The sequence below is a fragment of the Canis lupus genome, chromosome 18 (assembly GCF_048164855.1).
Source record: "Canis lupus baileyi chromosome 18, mCanLup2.hap1, whole genome shotgun sequence".
Classification (NCBI taxonomy): Eukaryota; Metazoa; Chordata; class Mammalia; order Carnivora; family Canidae; genus Canis; species Canis lupus.
The window spans coordinates 31,512,944-31,532,631 of NC_132855.1; the positions used below are offsets into that span (position 1 = coordinate 31,512,944).

The 19,688-nt window shown below is 36.1% G+C and overlaps 1 protein-coding gene across 8 annotated transcripts in view; it reads left to right on the forward strand.

Annotated features, from left to right (window-relative positions):
* DGKB (diacylglycerol kinase beta) overlaps positions 1–19,688 on the forward strand; it is a 694,510-nt gene that overhangs the window by 62,601 nt on the left and 612,221 nt on the right. For all 8 annotated transcript variants that reach the window (XM_072783961.1, XM_072783954.1, XM_072783956.1 and 5 more), the window contains exon 2: positions 9,173–9,432. In XM_072783961.1, coding sequence (XP_072640062.1) covers positions 9,363–9,432 — 70 coding nt within the window. In that variant the 5' untranslated portion in view covers positions 9,173–9,362. The remainder of the gene's footprint in view (positions 1–9,172; positions 9,433–19,688) is intronic.

Here is a 19,688-nt window from a genome sequence, read left to right on the forward strand (position 1 = left end):
AATGTACCATCAGGAATCTACTGAATATTGTCTCTCTTTCCACACGTTTATAAAGGGGCAGAAATGATAAAGTGTTGCCATCATTCCCATCTCTTTCTGAGGCATGAAGAATAGCTGTTCCTCTTGATTTAATATTATACACACAACTTTTCTCTTTATACAGAATTGTGTTATGTTCAACTAGTTTAAAATATTTGAGTAGGAAAGCCCCATTTGCACCCCACCCTTATTTTTTCCTAATTGACTACATGTCACATCACATCATAAGAGTTGGCCAATACCAGGATTATAAAACCAAAGGCTTCCACTAGGAGAAGGATTATAAGTAAGTTTTATTCAAAAACTGTATTAGTGTCGAAATAAACCAAATCCAAGAACCAAAGAGAATTTACTTTGAGTCCTTCAGGGTTGCCATTATTTTTAAAATATCTCTTATTAAAATGCAAATTGCATTAGATTAATTCACAGAAGCTATTTTTGATACAAAAAGCTAGGACTTGTGTTGACAGGATCATACTAAATTAAAGAAAGTGATGTAATGTTTTGTCAGATATAGAAAAATAATTTAAAGATAGTCCTGATGCTCATATGCTATTATAAATTGGTTAACATATAATTGAAAGCATTGCTTGGGAATGTTGCTCATTTATATGGAGCTAGTTATATTTAACAAAAAAAGAAGTACTTGGGATCCCTGGGTGGCGCAGTGGTTTGGCGCCTGCCTTTGGCCCAGGGCGCGATCCTGGAGACCCGGGATCGAATCCCACATCAGGCTCCCAGTGCATGGAGCCTGCTTCTCCCTCTGCCTGTGTCTCTGCCTCTCTCTCTCTCTCTGTGACTATCATAAATAAAAAAAAAAAAAAAAAAAAGAAGTACTTAAAAACTATGTAAAATAAGGTTTTTTTAAAAAAACTTATTGGGGAGGAGGGGTTGCAGAGGACTCTGAGATCATTACCTGAGCTGAAACCAAGAGTTGGATGCCTTTTAAGTCTTTTTTTTTTTTTTTAACTGCAAAACTTTTGTGCCTCTAACTACAACTTCTTTTGTTTATTTCTATTGAGTTGAACAAAATTGATGGCCCCTAGGAAAAGTGAAACCTGTAGAGATTGCTGTTCCTGACCCCTTTTTACACCATTTTCTCTTTCTCAATTTGAGAGGTTCCTTCAACCTCTGCTACCCATGTCTATCTTCCTTCCTTCCTTCCTTCCTTCCTTCCTTCCTTCCTTCCTTCCTTCCTTCCTTCCTTCCAAGATTTTATTTATTTGAGAGAGAGAGAGAAAGAGAGAGAGAGAGAAAGCAAGCATGAGCAGGAGGAGGGGCAGAGGGAGAGGGAGAAGCAGACTCCCTGCCAAGTGTGGAGCTCGATGGGGTCTCGATCCCAGGACCCCAAGATCATGACCTGAGCCCAAGGCAGACACTTTGCCAACTGGAGCCACCCAGGCACCCCTACCCAGGTTTTTCTTTACAAAAAGAGCATATAAGTGAGAATTTATACTGAAATTATTTATTAACCAGCTACTGTATACAAAGCATTCTTTTAAGCTGTAGGAAAACAGCAATGAAGAAAAAAAACAATAATCCATGCCCTCCTGGGACTTAGTCTTAGAGCACAGGAGAGGATATGATGACATAGAATCTTTTTTTTTTTTTTTTTTGATGATATAGAATCTAATGCACATATTGGGGAGACAGAATGTCCTGCCCCCTCCAAGGTCCTTTTAGCTAGACTTAGAATCCAATTGACATGAGTCAGATTAACAGGAGAAAATCAGAAATAACAGGGTATGTATAGGGAATCTACATAGATATGGAAATTCCAAAGACAGGCAAATAAGGTGTATATGTCATACTGAACAAAGGAAAAGGGGGTAGGGCTCTGGGGTTTAAGTGGAACAGGATGCAATTCACAGGGTGATAAGAAAAAGACAGTTGTTTGGTAATTAGATATTTGCCCAACCATAAAGATGGGTCACTCAGACAAAAAGTATTCCTAATAATATCTCTTATTCTTAGAAAGAGCCCCAGTCCAGATTCTTCTATATATTTACCTGAGGGACAAAAGTATCTCTTCATCCTATAGAGTTTCTATTGCCTTCAGCTCAGAATAATCTTTATGCCAAAATGGCTCATCTTGGAGTGGCCTGCCCTAGGCCCTTATACATGCATCTGGATGATAATCAAAGGAAAATGCAATAAATATGTTTATTTGCTTTATCCTTTTTGTGGAATCCTACCAGGGCTCAAAACCAGTCATGCTACCTCTAATTTGTAACATGAGGAAACAAGTTTTAAATAATATAAGTAAGTTAAATATTTGATAAGATATTATATTCAAAACAAATAAAAGCATGATGGAGGGATAGTGTGCATGAATGTGCAATTTTAAATTGAATGTCCAGGTGCCACTTTACTGAGAAGATAGGATTCATATAGAGATCTGAAAGATGTTAGTTAACCAGTCATTTTAAATTTGAGTTTTAAATTTGAGTTAATTAGGTAACTGGGGAAGTTTAATAAATCTAAGAGCAACTAGCAAGGTATAAAGCTATAATTAATTAATCAATTTATTACTATTCTCATATATTAATTAACCTTTTATTGGTAATTTATCAGACAGGACTCTGGAATCACCTTAATTCATGACTATCCATGGATGTCAAGAAATAGGGCACATTAAGGAAAGGAGGGAGCTCAGGGGGCCAGTTAAGCTATTGCAGCAAGACAAGTGAGCAGAAACAAAGCTTGCTCTTTGAGCAAGAAACAAAACAAAGACATTGACATTTTTCCAAAATGATAATTTTTCTGGTCTTTTTAATTTTTCACCTATTATTCATGACAGCCTTCAGAGTAATTCCCCAGACATTATTTAACATTGAAATCACTTTTAAAAAGTGGCCTCTTTCTGGTTCCAACAAAACTTTATTCAGAAAAAGAGGTGATAGGCCAAATTTTTCGTCAGTTAGCTGTTTGCCTACCTGGTCTACTTTATGAGATTTTGCTATTCTCACATATGCCTTCCATTCTAAAAGTTATCTCAAAAGTATATAAAAACTGCTCGATTTGCAGCCAACATGTTAATATTCCAGGCAGAAAGTTACAGGAAGAGGAAAAAAGGTTAAAAGAGCACTTGCAAAATAGAACCTTTCTGTATACCTTACCCAACATCTATTTATACCACATTGACCACTTTATTATGCAAATAATCTGAAGAATGTAGTTCTTTAGGTGGATAAATTTTCATTCAAAAAGATTAGAATTCTGTTACCAGGGAAGAAGGGGAGAGCGGCCATTGTTTGGGTTTGTAGCAGTATCCGTCATGTTTTACCAAATTTTAATCTGGTACCAGTTTCTTTATTTTTCTGAAATCAGAAACTCTTGGTTCTTCACAAAGTTATTTTCTAAAGATTCAGTGATCTAACACACAAATACTGTGAGGAGATTGCCATGCATACTATAAGCTCCCAGTAAAGCTGATAGGTTGTTGTAATTAGGATTATTTGCATTTTTTTAAAATTTCATTTATTTATGATAGTCACACACAGAGAGAGAGAGGCAGAGACTTAGGCAGAGGGAGAAGCAGGCTCCATGCACCGGGAGCCTGATGTGGGATTCGAACCCGGCTCTCCAGGATCGCGCCCTGGGCCAAAGACAGGCGCTAAACCGCTGCGCCACCCAGGGATGCCCCTATTTGCATTTTTTTATATCTATTGATCTTTTTTGTATTTCTAGTGCCTAGAATGCTTTCTGGCACACAGAGGGGATAAATAAACTTTTTTTTTTGAATGAATAAATGAACTTCCATTATGATCAGTTAAGATTTGGGGGTTGTAGGCAACAGAAATTGATTCTGGCCCACTTAATTTTTTTTTAATTAAAGATTTTTATCAAAAAAAATTTAAAAAAAAAAGATTTTTATCCATTTATTTGACACAGATTGAGAGCACAAGCAGAGGGAGTGGCTCACCACTGAGTAGGGAGCCTGATGCCAGGCTTGACCCCAGGATCATGACCTGAGCAGAAGGCTGAAGCTCATGCTTAACCAACTGAGCCACCCAGGCACCCCAAGCCCATTTAATTCTTAATTGAAAAAAATGATATTTGTTTCTAGAAGTGAGAAAATAGCTGGACAGCCAGGCTCATATGTGGACAGGCATCCAATTAATTGGTGTAATCATTTAGGTACAACTATTTTCATCTCGTCCTTGAATAACTCCAACCAACATTTAAAGCCCTATGAGACACTCTCATGTGCCAAGTTACTGAATCATCTGTCTCTCTTTGGATAGGAAAGAATAGCACACCTTGTTTTATTAGTCCCATCAAAACTGCATGTAGCCTAGAGAAGTAAAGAATTAGGATAAAATCAATGAGAAGGATGAAATCAGCTGGAAGACACTAGGTGGAAGACACAAATTTTCATCAAATGTTCCCATTCCTTTTGGTTTGCGTTATTTTCACAAAGTTATGGTTGTGATTTAACAGCATTCCCTGGGAGGAAAAAGAGACCTCGCAATTTGGCTTTTATTAACACATCGGTATCTTCATTTTTTCCAATTAAATACCAAACTATCTTCTTGTAAAATTGAGTGCGGGGTCTCTGAACACATGAGACCAACAGGAATCTTTTTTAAAAGCGGAGACGACAGGATGTGACAGTGAGGTCCTGGGGTTGATATTGAGATGCTGAAGAAAGGTTATGCACTAGTGCCAAATATAGGTACTTTGGCTTGAGATAATGACATCTGCATAAATAAACTTTTCAGTCATACAATTTCATAAACTTAAGTCATTATTGCTAAATATTTCATTTTCTATAAGGATCACAGTGCCAGTCTGGTTTTGAGCAATTGATTACTGTCTCTAATAAAAAGTTGAGACCAGATGGTTTTTCATTTTGTTTGCTTTTATAGATGTAGCAGTGAATGTAGGTCCATGACAACCGAGGGATTTATTTTTAAGCATGAATCATAGTAGTTTTTCTACTATCATTATGCAAGTCTGTCAGACATTTGGAATTGTGTTAATTTGGTAAATTATATTGGAATTTTTACAAATTATAAAATTAAAACTATTCTCTTTATTTTATAGCTAGAAAAAAGAAAACACAATTTATCTGACCCCCAGAATTGATTTGTCTGATTTCAAATATAGGTACTACTACTGAGGGCCATTTCAAACCATTGTCAGAAATCAGGTATACTAGCTGATTTTATGTGTAGGGAGGTATAGAGCTTATTTAGCCTCTTTTATTTTTTTATTTATTTTTATTTTTTTAAAGTATTTCTTTTTTTTTTTTTTTTAATTTATTTATGATAGTCACAGAGAGAGAGAGAGAGAGAGACAGAGACATAGGCACAGGGAGAAGCAGGCTACATGCACCGGGAGCCCGATGTGGAATTCCATCCCGGGTCTACAGGATTGCGCCCTAGGCCAAAGGCAGGCGCCAAACCGCTGCGCCACCCAGGGATCCCCTATTTAGCCTCTTTTAATGATTTGATCTAGATTTTTAAATAGTAATTGTTTAGATTTTACAGCATTGATAAGTTCAGATTGATAAAAATGACATCCTTGTTTGTTCTTGAAAAGTGAAATTTGAATAATTGAACAATAACAAAAATGTTTTATGAAATGGACTTTATGAAATTTTCTTCATTTTGTATTTTAATCATATTTATTTCTGTGATCTGGCATTAGAAATATATATGAAAATGTTAAAGAGTGCGTGAACAGGGGTGCCTGGATGGCTCAGCGGTTGGGTGCCTGCCTTTGGCTCAGGTCATGATCCCGGGATCCAGGATCGAGTCCCACATCGGGCTCCCAGCAAGGAGTCTGCTTTTCCCTCTGCTTATGTCTCTGCCTCTCTCTCTCAGTCTGTGTCTCTCATGAATAAATAAATAAATCTTAAAAAAAGAGTGCATGGACAATTAAAAATTGAATATTACACAAAATAGAAGAACTTTGAAATACATTATTTCGAAATTAGTCATTCTTTATATTTATTTGTTCATTTATATTCAATTAATTAACATATGCTATATTACTAGTTTTCAAGGTAGAGTTCAGTGATTCATCAGTCTTATGTAATATTCAGTGCTCATTACATCATGTGCCCTCCTTAATGTCCAGCCCCCATCCCCCCATGCCCTCCCCTCCAGCAACCCTTAGTTGGTTTCCTATGATTAAGAGTCTTACGGTTTGTCTCCATCTCTGATTTTGTCATTTTATTTTTCCCTCCCTTCCCCTATGTTCCTCTGTTTTGTTTCTTAAATTCCACATAGGAGTGAGATCGTATGATAATTGTCTTTCTCTGATTGAATTATTTCACTTAGCATAATACCCTCTAGTTCCATCCATGTTGTTGCAAATGACAGTTCATTTTTTGAGGGCTGAATAGTATTCCATTCTATTATGTATATCTATCTATCTATCTATCTATATCACATCTTCTTTATCCATTCATCTATTAATGGAATCTGAGCTCTTTCCATAGTTTGGCTATTGTGGGCATTGCTATTATAAACATTGGGGTGCAGGTGCCTCTTTGGATAACTACATTTGTATCTTTGGAGTAAATCCCTAGTAGTGAAATTGCTGGATTGTAGGGTAAATCTCTTTTCAGCTTTTTGAGGAACCTCCATACTCTTTTCCAGAGTGCCTGTAACCAGCTTGCAATCCCACCAACAGTGTAAGACAGTTCCCCTTTCTCTGCATCCTTAACCACATCTGTCCATTTCCTGACTTGTTAATTTTAGCTGTTCTGATCAATGTGAGATGATATTTCATTGTGGTTTTGATTTGTATTGCCCTGATGCTGGGGGATGTGGAGAATTTTTTATGTCTGTTGGCCATTTGTACGTCTTTGGAGAAATGTCTGTTCATGTCTTCTGCCCATTTCTTGATTGGATTATGTGTACTTTGGGTGTTGAATTTGAGTAATGCCCATTTCTTGATTGGATTATGTGTTCTTTGGGTGTTGAATTTGAGTAATTCTTTATAGATTTTGGATACTAGCCCTTTATCTGATAAGACATTTGCAAATATCTTCTCCCATTCTGTTGATTGTCTTTTGGTTTTGTCAACTCTTTTCCTTTATTTTTTTTTTTAAGATTTATTTATTTATTCATGAGAGACACACAGAGAGAGGCAGAGACACAGGCACAGGCACAAGCAGAGGGAGAAGCAGGCTCCATGCAGGGAGCCCAACGTGGGACTCGATCCCGGATCTCCAGGATCACGCCCTGGGCCAAAGGTGGCGCCAAACCACTGAGCCACCTGGGCTGCCCTGTCAACTGTTTTCTTTGCTGTGCAAAAGCTTTTATCTTGATGGAAGTCCCAATAATTCATTTTTGCCTTTGTTTCCATTGCCTTTGGAGACATGTTTAACAAGAAGTTGCTGTAGCTGAAGTCACAGAGGTTGCTGCCTGTGATCTTCTTTAGGATTTTGATTAATTCCTGTCTCACATTTAGGTCTTTCATCCATTTTGAGTCTATTTTTGTGTATGGCATAAGAAAATAATCCAGTTTCATTCTTCTGTTTGTGGCTGTTCAATTTTCCCAGCACCATTTGTTGAAGAGACTGTTTTTTCTTCCCTTGGATATTCTTTCCTGCTTTGTCAAAGATTATATGACCACAGAATTGAGGGTATATTTTTGAGCTCTCTATTCTGTTCCATTGATCTATGTGCCTATTTTTTGCTAGTACCATACTGTCTTGATGAGCACAGCTTCGTAATAGAGCTTGAAGTCTATAATTGTGATGCTACCATCTTTGGTTTTCTTTTCAACATTTCTTGGGCCATGTGGAGTCTTTTCTGGTTCCATACAAATTTTAGGATTTTTTGTTCCAACTGAGTGAAAAAAAAATGATGATATTTTGATAGGGATCGTATTGAATGTATAGATTGTTCTAGGTAGCATAGACATTAAAAAAAAAAGATTTTATTTATTTATTCATGAGAGACTGAGAGAGAGTCAGAGACTTAGGCAGAGGGAGAAGCAGGCTCCCATGGGGAGCCCAATGTGGGACTTGATTGCAGGACCCCTGGATCATGACCTGAGCCGAAGTCAGATGCTCAATGACTGAGCCACCCAGGTGCACTGGTAGCATACACATTTTAACAATATTTGTTCTGAAATGGAAGGAAAGCTTCTAAACTCTTTCTATGAGGCCAGCATTACCTTGATCCCAGAAACAGACAAAGATCCCACCAAAAAAGAGAATTATAGACCAATAACACTGATGAACAAGGATGCAAAAATTCTCACCAAAATACTATCCAATTGAATCCAATAGTACATTAAAAGGATTATTCACCACCAGCAAGTGGGATTTATTCCTGAGCTCCAAGGGTGGTTCAACATACACAAATCAATATGATACACTACATTAATAAAAGAAAGGACAAGAACCATATGATCCTCTCAATAGATGCAGAAAAAAATTGACAAAATGCAGCATACTTTCTTGATTAAAATTCTTCACAATATAGGGATAGAGGGAACATACCTCAGTGTCATAAATGCCATATGTGAAAAGCCCACAGCAAATATAATTTTCCATGAGGAAAAACTGAGAGCTTTACCACTGAGGTCAGGAAGATGGCAAGGATGTCCACTATCATCATTGATGTTCAACATAGTACTAGAAATCCTAGCCTCAGCAATTTGAAAACAAAACAAAACAAAACAAAAAATAAAAGGCATGCGAACCAGCAAAGAAGAAGTCAAACTCTCACTCTTTGCAGATGACATGATCTGCTCTGGAGAAAACCCAAAACCTTCCACCCCAAAATTACTAGAACTCATAGATGAATTCAGCAAAGTGGCAGGATTTAAAATCAATGTGCAGAAATCAGTGGCATTTCTATATACTAACAATGAGACAGAAGAAAGAGGAATTAAGGAGTTGATCCCATTTATACTTGCACCCAAAACCATAGCATACCTAGGAATAAACCTAACCAAAGAGACAAAGAATCTTTACTCAGAAAGCTATAGAACACTCATGAAAGAAACTGAAGAAGACACAAAGAAATGGGAAAACATTCCATGCTCATGGATTGGAAGACAAATATTGTTAGAAATTTAAAAATTCTTAACATTCTATAACTTGTCAATTTTTTCTTTGTGCAATAGTGCTGATCTTTTTATTTTTATGTTTCTTTTTCTGCAGGTCTTTAATGTATTATTGAAACTACAAACTCCCATCCACAGTGGTTTCATGTTGACAGATTGCATATTTTGAGAGCTTGAGATATTTTATAATGAAACATGCCATGTGGAAACTTTGAAGCATAGAATCCTGCCAAACACCTGAATAAAGAATTCCTCACCTGGTATGTAAGAGACTTCTCACTACCACCATGACAAACCAGGAGAAGTGGGTCCACCTCAGCCCCTCAGAATTTTCCCAACTTCAGAAATATGCTGAGTGTAAGTATTCATATTATTCATGTGCTTGATTTGGCATTTGCATTAAACAAGATACTAATTATTTATGAGAACAGATTACAGTTCCTGTTCAGCATTGGGATAGATGTAGGTATGTCTTTTGTGTTTGCGGGTAGGTCTACTTGAGACTACCTTTTGGCAAAAAAAGTTAAACTTTTTTTTTTTTTTTAGCAAAAGGTAAATTTAAACCTAGTATAAAATCTAGAAAAAAAAGGAATGTTGTTAGTTGCAAAACAGCCTGGAAACATTCCAGTTGTAACAGAACTAAAGCAAAAGATCAGACAATTTGGGTAAAAGGAAATTGTTGATATTGCAACTGAGAAGAAGGACAAACAGAAGGGGGGAGAGTGAGGGGTTTGTGTGGTTGTTGTTTTTCTGTTTGTTAGCATAGCATTAGAAAAAGGACTGGAAAAAAAAAGAAAAAGGACTGGGAACAAGGAGTTATGGATACATTGTGGAGTTGGAATTAGAGGTTGTTAGAAGATATTAGGTTCTCAGCCAACTTTTTCAAGCGTGTGTATTTATACAAAAGGTAGGCCATGGCAATTCAACTTATAGTAGGCTATTTTTAAATATTAACTTTCTTTACACATAAACAGTATGATTTTATTTATAAAGAATTTTATTTTTAACACAGATTTTCAGGAATATGTCTGTTTCACGAAATGAGTTTCAACTATAAATATGAGTAACAGCTGGGTCAAGGTGTTAAAGAGAGGAAAGGAAGTAACTGAAAAATCGGAAGCACCTAAAAGTTGGGAAGATTATGAGTAGAGAAAAAATAACACACCGAGAATGTAACAATCTTGGCAAGAGTGGGGGGAATAACATGGTGCCTATAAGAAGGGAATGGAAGAAGCTTTAGAAAGAGGAGAACAACTGATAGTGCACAAGAATGGAAGAGGCAAAAATTGAAGCAGCAGGGTTGCTTATGTAGAGAAGAGGGTGGCGTATAGGAGGGAAGGAATGGATGGAGTAAGACTATGAGGGAGAGGCAGGAGAAGAATTTGAAATAATAAGTAACAGGTATGATGATAATAGTGAAAAATAAACACTTATCTGAAAAGGCCAATTTCACAGGTTTTCTAGAGTCTTCCTCACTAGAGTGCTGAAGTGTTCTGGATGAAGTTGTGAGGCTGCTGCTGGGTATTTGCAATGAAGATGCAAAGCCATAAGAACATGTCCATGTTCTTAGTCAATAATAAAAATTACAACTGCTATTGCTGCTGGGGGGCAGAAATTTCTGCCATCAAAATGTGCTCCTTGTATTCAAAAACTGTTTTGAGCATCTGAAAGCACATTTAATCCTCTTATCCTATTACAAATATTTGGTACAAAATTCCTGTCTGCATTTTTATATTTGATAATTTCTAAATTGATTTAAAAATGATTTGCCTAAGTTTTCCAATTTCTATATGCTCTTTGCTGTTTTGTTATATCCAATAGTTAAGTAAATATTTCTGAGCATTTTCTTTAGGGAGAGTAGTCTGCTTGGCACTGAAGGAACCACAGATATGAACAGATATGGATCCTCCCTTCAAGGATGTTTAAGGAAGGCTAGAAACTAATGGGTAAATGACTATGTATCTAGGAAGAATATTTTAAGTGCCACAGAGTTTGGGATTCTGTATGACAGTATGCAGCTGGAGATAGGGAAAGAGAAGTCTTCATGGAACGAGTAGGATCTGAGAGGAATCTTACAGAATAGGTTTAAGGTAAACAGAGAAGAAAATAATATAGATGAGAAGGAAAATTGAGCCTGTATTTGAGGGAGAGAAGTCATATTTAGCCATACCATAAATTAAGGCTGTAAGTGCAGTTAAGGATGTAAAAATGAGATGGAATTGAAACATACAATGGTAAACTTGAGTTAAGCAGTGAGTGGTAATTGTAGGGTTTTAAGGGTAGAACAACATAAGCAAAGAGTGTAACTTGGGAAAAACAAGGATGGTATATGGTAATGGAAAGAGACTAGCATCATGCCAGTGGGCTACCGGAATAGACTAAATAATGTGGATGATGAAAGATGATTAGAAAAGTATAGGTTCAGATATTATAGCATTAAAACTAACAGAGAGTTTGGGGAATGATAGAGAAAAAGTGAAAATTGAGTTCCAAAGATTTGATGTGAAGAATGGGGGAGTTTGGTGACATAATCGCCCAAGTAAAGAAAACATGGAATTTGGTTTAGCTTATGTTGAATTTAGCTGGATAATTAAAATATACTTTAATGTTTAAGAAAGCAGTAAAATAAAATAGGTAGATTATTGCCATAGTAGATAAATTATCATTTATAATGACTTTACTCAGATATTAAAATTCCATTTGAATTGATAAACAGAATTTAATACCTAAGTATCAAATATGTTATATACTGCTATTTTCATTTTCCTAAGGAGTATGACGTTCATTTAATGATATCATAAAAATACTTGATTTAGTAATCAACTTGTGGAAATACCTAAAACAAGTGGTAATAAAAATTCTCATAAATGTAAAAGTTGTAGCATACTGAGGCAAAAGATTAATTAGTATTCAATAAATTGGTAGTAAGAAGTGATACATTGAGTATAAGAACATTTTTAAATTGATTTCATGAGGACACAAATTAACTGATTAACTGAGAGTTAAAAAAATAGTGCACGTTCCATGATCATTAGACTTGCTACTCTTTTTTTTTTTTAAGATTTTTAATTTATTTATTCATAAGAGACAGAGAGAGAGAGAGAGAGAGGCAGAGACAGAAGCAAAGGGAGAAGCAGGCTCCATGCAGGGAGCCTGACGTGTGACTCAATCCCGGGTCTCCAGGATCACTCTGGGGCTGAAGGCGACGCTAAACCGCTGAGCCACCCGGGCTGCCTGATTACTTCTAAATAAGCTGTAGATACACCTTGGCCTGGTGTTCACCCAAAACAAAAACAAAAACAAAACCTGTAGATTTTTCTTAACCTACCATTCTGTGGACTACAGTGATTAGGGACTGCCTAGTTTAAATCCTGACTTTAATACTTACTAGTTGTGATTTTGGCTGAGTTATTTAATCACAATTTTCTATTTTTTCAAACTGGATTAAAAATAGCAACTCAAAGTGACATTCCTCCACCGTCTATTAGCAAATGGTATATTGGATTCACTTTCTTGACTTTGTTTTGTAGCTTTCAATAAGAAGGTGTTTATATGCATTATATTAAATTTAAAAGACAAGTTATTGTTTTAAGGTTAAATTTGCAGCATACTAAGATTATATGGGCTATATATCAAATAAGTGTTTCATATGCTTTTGGGGGATGGAGTGGGGCTGTAAAACTCTTGATCAATATCAAAGAATTAATGGAACCCCTACACCAGTAAAACCAAATTACTCAGTGTGGGACCTAGAGAAGACCATAAAGATCATTTCCTCGAATTATATGATTTTGGGTTTTCTCCACTACTGCCACAATATACCCTGTGTCTTATTCTTTTTTTTTTTTTTTTTTTTTTTTTAAGATTTTACTTATTTGTTGATGAGAGACACAGAGAGAGAGGCAGAGACATAAGCACAGAAAGAAGCAGGCTCCATGCCAGGAGCCTGATGTGGGACTCCCATCCTAGGATTCCAGGATCACACCCTGGGCGGAAGGCAAATGCCCAACCACTGAGCCACTCGGGAGTCCCTACTCTGTGTCTTATTCCATTTGGGTTGCTAAAACAAAGTCCCAAAGAGGGTATGACTTCAACATAACAGAAATTCTCACAGTTGTGTAGGCTGGAAGCCCAAGATCAGGGTTTTAGCATGGTCACATTCTATAGGGGCACTTTTCTGGTTTGGAAACTGCCACTTCTTGTATCCTCACAGGGTGGATAGAGTAAGAGCAGTAAGCTTCCCAGGGACTCTTATAAGGATACTAATCCAATTGGGGCCCCAGCCTCATGACTTCAGCCAGTTCTAATTACTTCCCAAAGGCCTCTCATATTAGAGGATAGTATATCAACATATGTATTTGGTGGGGACACATTTCAGTCCGTTACACCCTGCAACTAGAAATGTTCTCTCATCTTCAAGGCTTTTCTTGTGATCAGTTAGGGAAAAATAGAGTGATATTGGCACAACATTCCTAGTTAGGCAGCTAGCACATCAGACAGCTTGTATTCAAATCTTGAGCCCCCATATTTTAGATTTCTCGTTTGGGGAAATTTACTTAACATCTCTGTGTCCCATTTTTTGTACTTGTAAAATGCAGAAAACAATAAATATGTCAAGTGTTGTGAATATTAAATCAAACGAGTTCATATATGCCAAATAATGATAGTAGTGCCTGGCAAGTTGTAAGTGATATCACTGTTTACAATTGTTATTTTAATAGGAAGGGAGTGAGTGTGTTATTGTTAGCTGTTTGGATGTATTGTTGATGATCAATAGAAAAGTGCCACATTTTGGAGCACAGTCAGTGTCTTCCCCACCCCACCCCCCCTTCTGTAAGACTACATTCTTCCCACAAGGTAGAAACTTCTGGTGCTATTGGCAGCCTCAGTGCTGTGTTGTCCCCACAAATGCTGAAGGCAGCTAATGTGAAGCCTGCTGTGGCTGCCTACAGCATGCTGAGACCATGCTCCTGTTTAGGATTTTAGGCTGAGTCACTCCATGGGAAACATTTCCATTGATATGTGGGAGAGGAGTATAATTTTCTTTCCCACTCTTTATAAAAAGTCATCCAAACTGTTGTTACAAGATAGAGAGCTCTCACTCCTGCCGTGTAGAGAATTGAGCTTATCACATTATTAGTTTGCCAGAGCTTCCTGCTGTGGTTTCATGGCATAGCAAAGGGTTAAGATACTCCAAGTCTTTTCATGGATGACAATATTTTCAATGTAAAATCCACACAATATTTCCAAGTGATTCATTATCTGCCCACATATTGTCACTTAGGATTAGCTTTTTATTTGCTATATATAAAGTGTGCTATATAGCATGCAAATTATTTTTGAAAAATACTGTGTTATTATGGTGGGAGCACTTCCAAATTTTCATAAATTTTATACTGTTTATAGCAGCTGGCATTGTGAAGAGTTGCAAAATTATGATGAACTTATTCTTTTCAATAAGGGACCAATATGCCTAATGTTTGGACCTAGTATAAAATTACTTCCATGGAGAGAGGCATGCAGCACGGCTTAGTGAAAAGAGAACAGGCTTTGCAGGCAGACTAGTATTTGATAGTGGTGAGCTCCAGCCCAATTTTGTACATTTAGTCATGTTTTAGAGTGTTACATAAACTACTTGAACCTCAGCTTCTCACCTGGAAAAGTAAATCCATCTCAAAGTATTGTTGTAGGATTTAATGAGACAATAAATATCATCATAATAAATAGTAGATTTTTAGTGCCATAATCTAAACAATGTACAAGTATTAACTCATTTAATACAATACACCTCAGAGGGAGGCAAATGATCTCTTTCAGTTTACTCAGCACATAGCAATGGCACAATAAATGAAGGTCAAAACAGTATAAATTCACATATTCTTTTTATGAAGATCAATATGTTAATAAATGGGTTATTAATCATGTTTCCAAAATAAGAAATGCTGGAATCTGGGATTTAGGTCCTCATATCTCTACCAGCCACAACCATCTCTCAAAGGTTTTTACATACAGAACAAATCAGAGAGGCAAACCTGCTAACTACGGCTTTGGCCTTACAGTGCCTTTCTGGTCTCATCATGGTAGATTGGATTGGATCATGTATGAACCTCAGTGAAGCTCTACCTAAATGAGAGGCAGGTTTCAGAGTTTCTCTTGCATTCATTCTGCCAGTGCCTAGGACCTCCCTCACTCTTCCTTTATGAAAAGCATGGGAGGAGAAAGAGAGATGAGAAGAAAATAATGAAGCAGTTTAATAGAAATATGGTAAAATCCTTTTCCATTTTAAGTAGTTGTACTCTCCTGAGAAACTCCACCCTCTAGCATGATGATCTAATGTGTCTTTTTTCTTTTTAATATGTCTTTGAAATATGTTTTGTGCTTGATCTATACAAGATGGGACAAAGAGAATGGAGGGAAAGAGACTTGATCTCTTCCCCTGTGGGTATTCAATTTATTGTTAAGCAAATTTAGGTCACATATTAGCCTTCTTTCTAATTTGTCATGATGCAGTTTGCTTTTGCATTTGGCCTGTGCCCTGTGATAGATCGGCTCTATTTTGGGAGGCCAAACCACTTAATTATAATTACTTTCTTTGCATAAGACAAAAGAATAAATGGCACAGGGTCATTTAAGAGAGTGACAGAGAACACATAATTTGAAGTTTTATAAACTGAGGTGAGTTCTAGTGCTGTGATATACCCTCAATTTCCTCACCCATGTCCAAAGATTGTGATGATGGTTATATGTAAAAATGCATGTAAAATGCTCAGGACTCAATATGTTATTGTTATGATGAGGATCATGATGGCAATGACTGAGATAGTTTAGTATCTAAAAAGAGATTTTTAATAAAAATCTTTTTAGGCTTATTCACTTATACTACTTACGTGAAATGTCTTGACTTTGCCCTGGTACTTGGCCTGAAATTGGAATCTGCAACTCTATTTTAGATAATACATGTCTCTCATTTCCGACCCTGTTTCTTCTGATTCACATTGATTAACTCAGCAGTTCCTGGCTTTGACCCAGATTTTATTTCTGGAATGTATGTTGGCTGCATAATCTCTTTTGCCTCATTTCTGGCTCTGTTTCCTATTTGTTGTACTGTTTCAGACTGAATTTCTCCTTGGTAGCTTCTCTGGGTACATATATGTCTTAAATCTTTTAATACATGAAATTTGCAATGGTAAAAGAAGGTAATAACTATGAATGTCTAAATTTCCATTATTTCAGTGTCCTAAATACAACAAATTTCCAATGAGTTTTTAACTATTTTTCCAACTTTTCAAACCTACCAAAAAAAAAAAAAAACCAAAAAGCAAAACCCCAGAAACGTTTTTTTTTTGTTGTTGTTGTTGTTTTTAAGAAACAGTTTTATTAATAAAGCTTCCGATCAAATAAACTTTAATATTGAAGTTAGGACTTATATGAAGTGTCGGTCAAAGTGAATCAAATTATATTATGACTGAAAAATTCACAAAATTTCAGTGGCTTAATGAAATCAGAGCTGATTTCTTGCTCGTATTTTATTTCTAAATCTGAGTCAGCAAATGGTTAATTTCACTTTGTCCTCTGTCAAGTCCCAGTTAGATGGAACAGTCATCAGCTTCAAAAATTGGCAGGCATATGGTATGGCAGAGACAAACAGAGAGCTTGAGAATTGGGTGTTGGCTCTTAAGGCTACTCCCTGGCAATGATATGCTTAGATTTATTTTGCTTAAGCAATCTACATGAATACATCTAATTCCAAGTGAGTAGACAAATGCCTTATTTCTGTCTGCCTAGTGTCAGGGGAGCACTAAAATATTTGGTGAAAACTGCTAATGCGGCTAGTATCATGCAAGTAAAATATAACCTACCATTGACTTTGGAACCTTAAGCATCATAATCTCTTTAGGCTTCTGTTTCCTTTCCTATAAAATGAGGATGACACTCCTCATCAAAAAATAACAACTATTATTTTATCACTAATATTAATATGATAAACTTATAACAAAAGTTATCACTAAGAATAATGCATATTGAATCATATACTTCATCCTTAATTTAGTGATTAAGGTTGTTATTTGCCAAAAGTTTCCTTCGTTGCCACCATCCCCATTATAGCATAAGTGCTATACACACACACAGATGGGAGTACACAGATTAGAGGGACTTAATTTTACTCAATGGTCATTATTCAGCCAACATTACTTAGAACCTTCTATTCTTTAATATGTTTGGCTTTGCTTAATACAGAAATGAATATTGTGGTGCTTTCCATCAAAGAGCTTAGTATATTCAGAGAGACAAATAATGTGGCAGATGATGATAAAGCAATTAAATACATTCTCTGTTATATATAGTCATATATATGTATATATATATATGACTATTTTTAGTGAGATGTAGTCAAGCATAAGATTGTTTTAATTTTAGGTGTACAACATAATGATTTAATATGTAATTGAAATGATCACTGAAATGATCACCAATATAAGTTATCTGTCACCACCCAGTTACAATGTTTTTTTCTTATGGGGAGAAACTATAAGACCTACTCCATCCTTGGTAACCATAAGCTTATCTCTTTTTTTATGAAGTTTTTTTTTCAAATATTTTATTTATTTATTCATGAGAGACACACAGAGAGAGAGAGAGAGAGAGAGAGAGAGGCAGAGACACAGGCAAAGGGAGAAGCAGGCTCCATGTAGGGAGCCTGAGGGGGGACTCAATCCTGGGTCTCCAGAATCATGCCCTGGGCCCAAGGCAGCGCTAAATCACTAAGCCACCCAGACTGCCCTTTTTTGTTAATGTTTGTGAGTGGTGTTGTTATGGATCTGGTTTCGTCTTTTTTTTTTTTTTTTTTTACATGTGAATATCCAATTATCCTAGCATTATTTATTTTAAAAATTGCCTTTTCTCCATTGAGTGGTCTTGGCTTTTTTGCCAAATATTAGTTGACTATATATGTTGGGTTTATTTATGGACTCTTGATACTGTTCTATTGGTCTATTTGTCTGTTTTTAAGTCATTACCATACTGTTTTGAATTATATAATTTTATAGTGTAGCTCACAGTCAGGAAGTGCAGTACCTCTTGTTTTGTGTTGGAGTATTTTTTCTCTTTTTTTTAATTTTTTTTTAGCTATTCAGGGTCTTTGTGGTTCCTTATAAATTTTAGGAGTATTTTTCTGCTTCTATAAAAAATGCCATTGGAATCTTGATAGGCATTTCATTGAATCTATAAATAGCTTTTGGTAGTGTTGATATTTTGATAATTACCTTCCAGTCCATAAACCCTAGATACGTTTTCACTTATGTGTGTCTTCTTTGCTTTCTTTTATCAGTGTCTTACAGTTTTCAGAGTAGAGACTGTTTACCTCTTAAGTTAAATTTAATCCTAATTATTTTATAGCTTCAATATTATTGTAAATGAGATCGATTTCTTTATTTCTTTTTCAGGAAATTTATGGTCAATAGGGCACAGCTTTTAAGATAAGAAAATAGGCCTTTCTCACAGAAAGATTGAACACTTTAGTCTGCTGCCTCTGTGCTAGACCTGGGGTTAGCTCTAGTGAGTTTGGGTGAGTATGTTAAGAACTGTTTCACTATAGCCTGTGTCCTGGATTTCAAAGCTTGATGTTTTGGGTGTTCATTTCTCAAAAGGAGGTTATAAGAGTTGGGAAACCAGATGTGGGTTTCAACCTCTCAGGTTCAACCTCCTTTGGCTCCTCAGAATGAAGTTGGCAGTTTTGTTTCCTTCTGATTCTGAGTCACCATGATGGGGGTGGGGTTTACAGCAAGATTGTGCCTCAGTCCCCTCTACTTGTTTTAGTGTGCATTTTCTCATTTGCCTGATGTGTCAAAGTCATTCTAGTTTATGGATTTCTTTCATATGAAATTGTTCTATATGTAACTGTAGATTTGGTATGTCCATGGATAGAGATGAGTTCAGGAGCATCTTGCATTGCCATCTTGAATTGGAATCTGTGTAAGACACTTGGAAAGCTTTTAATTCTGTTCATGTGAATAGGAGTTGAGAGCGGAATGGGATTTTAATATTAATTGAAATTATTGAATAGGGATAAGAAAAGTAGAGGAGGAATCCTAAGCAGTTATCAGAGCATGTTCTGAGACATGATGTACTATGACACATTAGAGGACAGTTGGAAGTATGTGTTGATGTATGTACATATTTGTGTAGGAGCATATATGATGTGTGTGCACCTACATGCATATAAGTGCTTAAGACAAGGCTTATCAGTAATAGTCATAAAAGATGGGTCTGTGAATGCCATAATAAAAGATTGTATATTAACATATATTTATTGGGACACATTGAAGGTAGAAGTGTAGTAGCAGGGTTAGTGAATTATAAGATTTTAATTTCAGAAAGATGTACGTATAGAATAACTTTGATTAAAGGGAGACTAAAAGCAATAAGGAGAATATTTTTCTAGTACAAGTTGTTGAATATGGAGGGTTGAAGGAAGTTTAAGACATTGTTAACAGAGAGGTATAATTACATATTAAGGGGAACATCTAGAGATAGAATAAATCAGGTGCAATCACCATTATAATATGAGGGCTAAGGGGGATGGGGTACTCCAGCTTGGAAACAGTGTGGTTGAC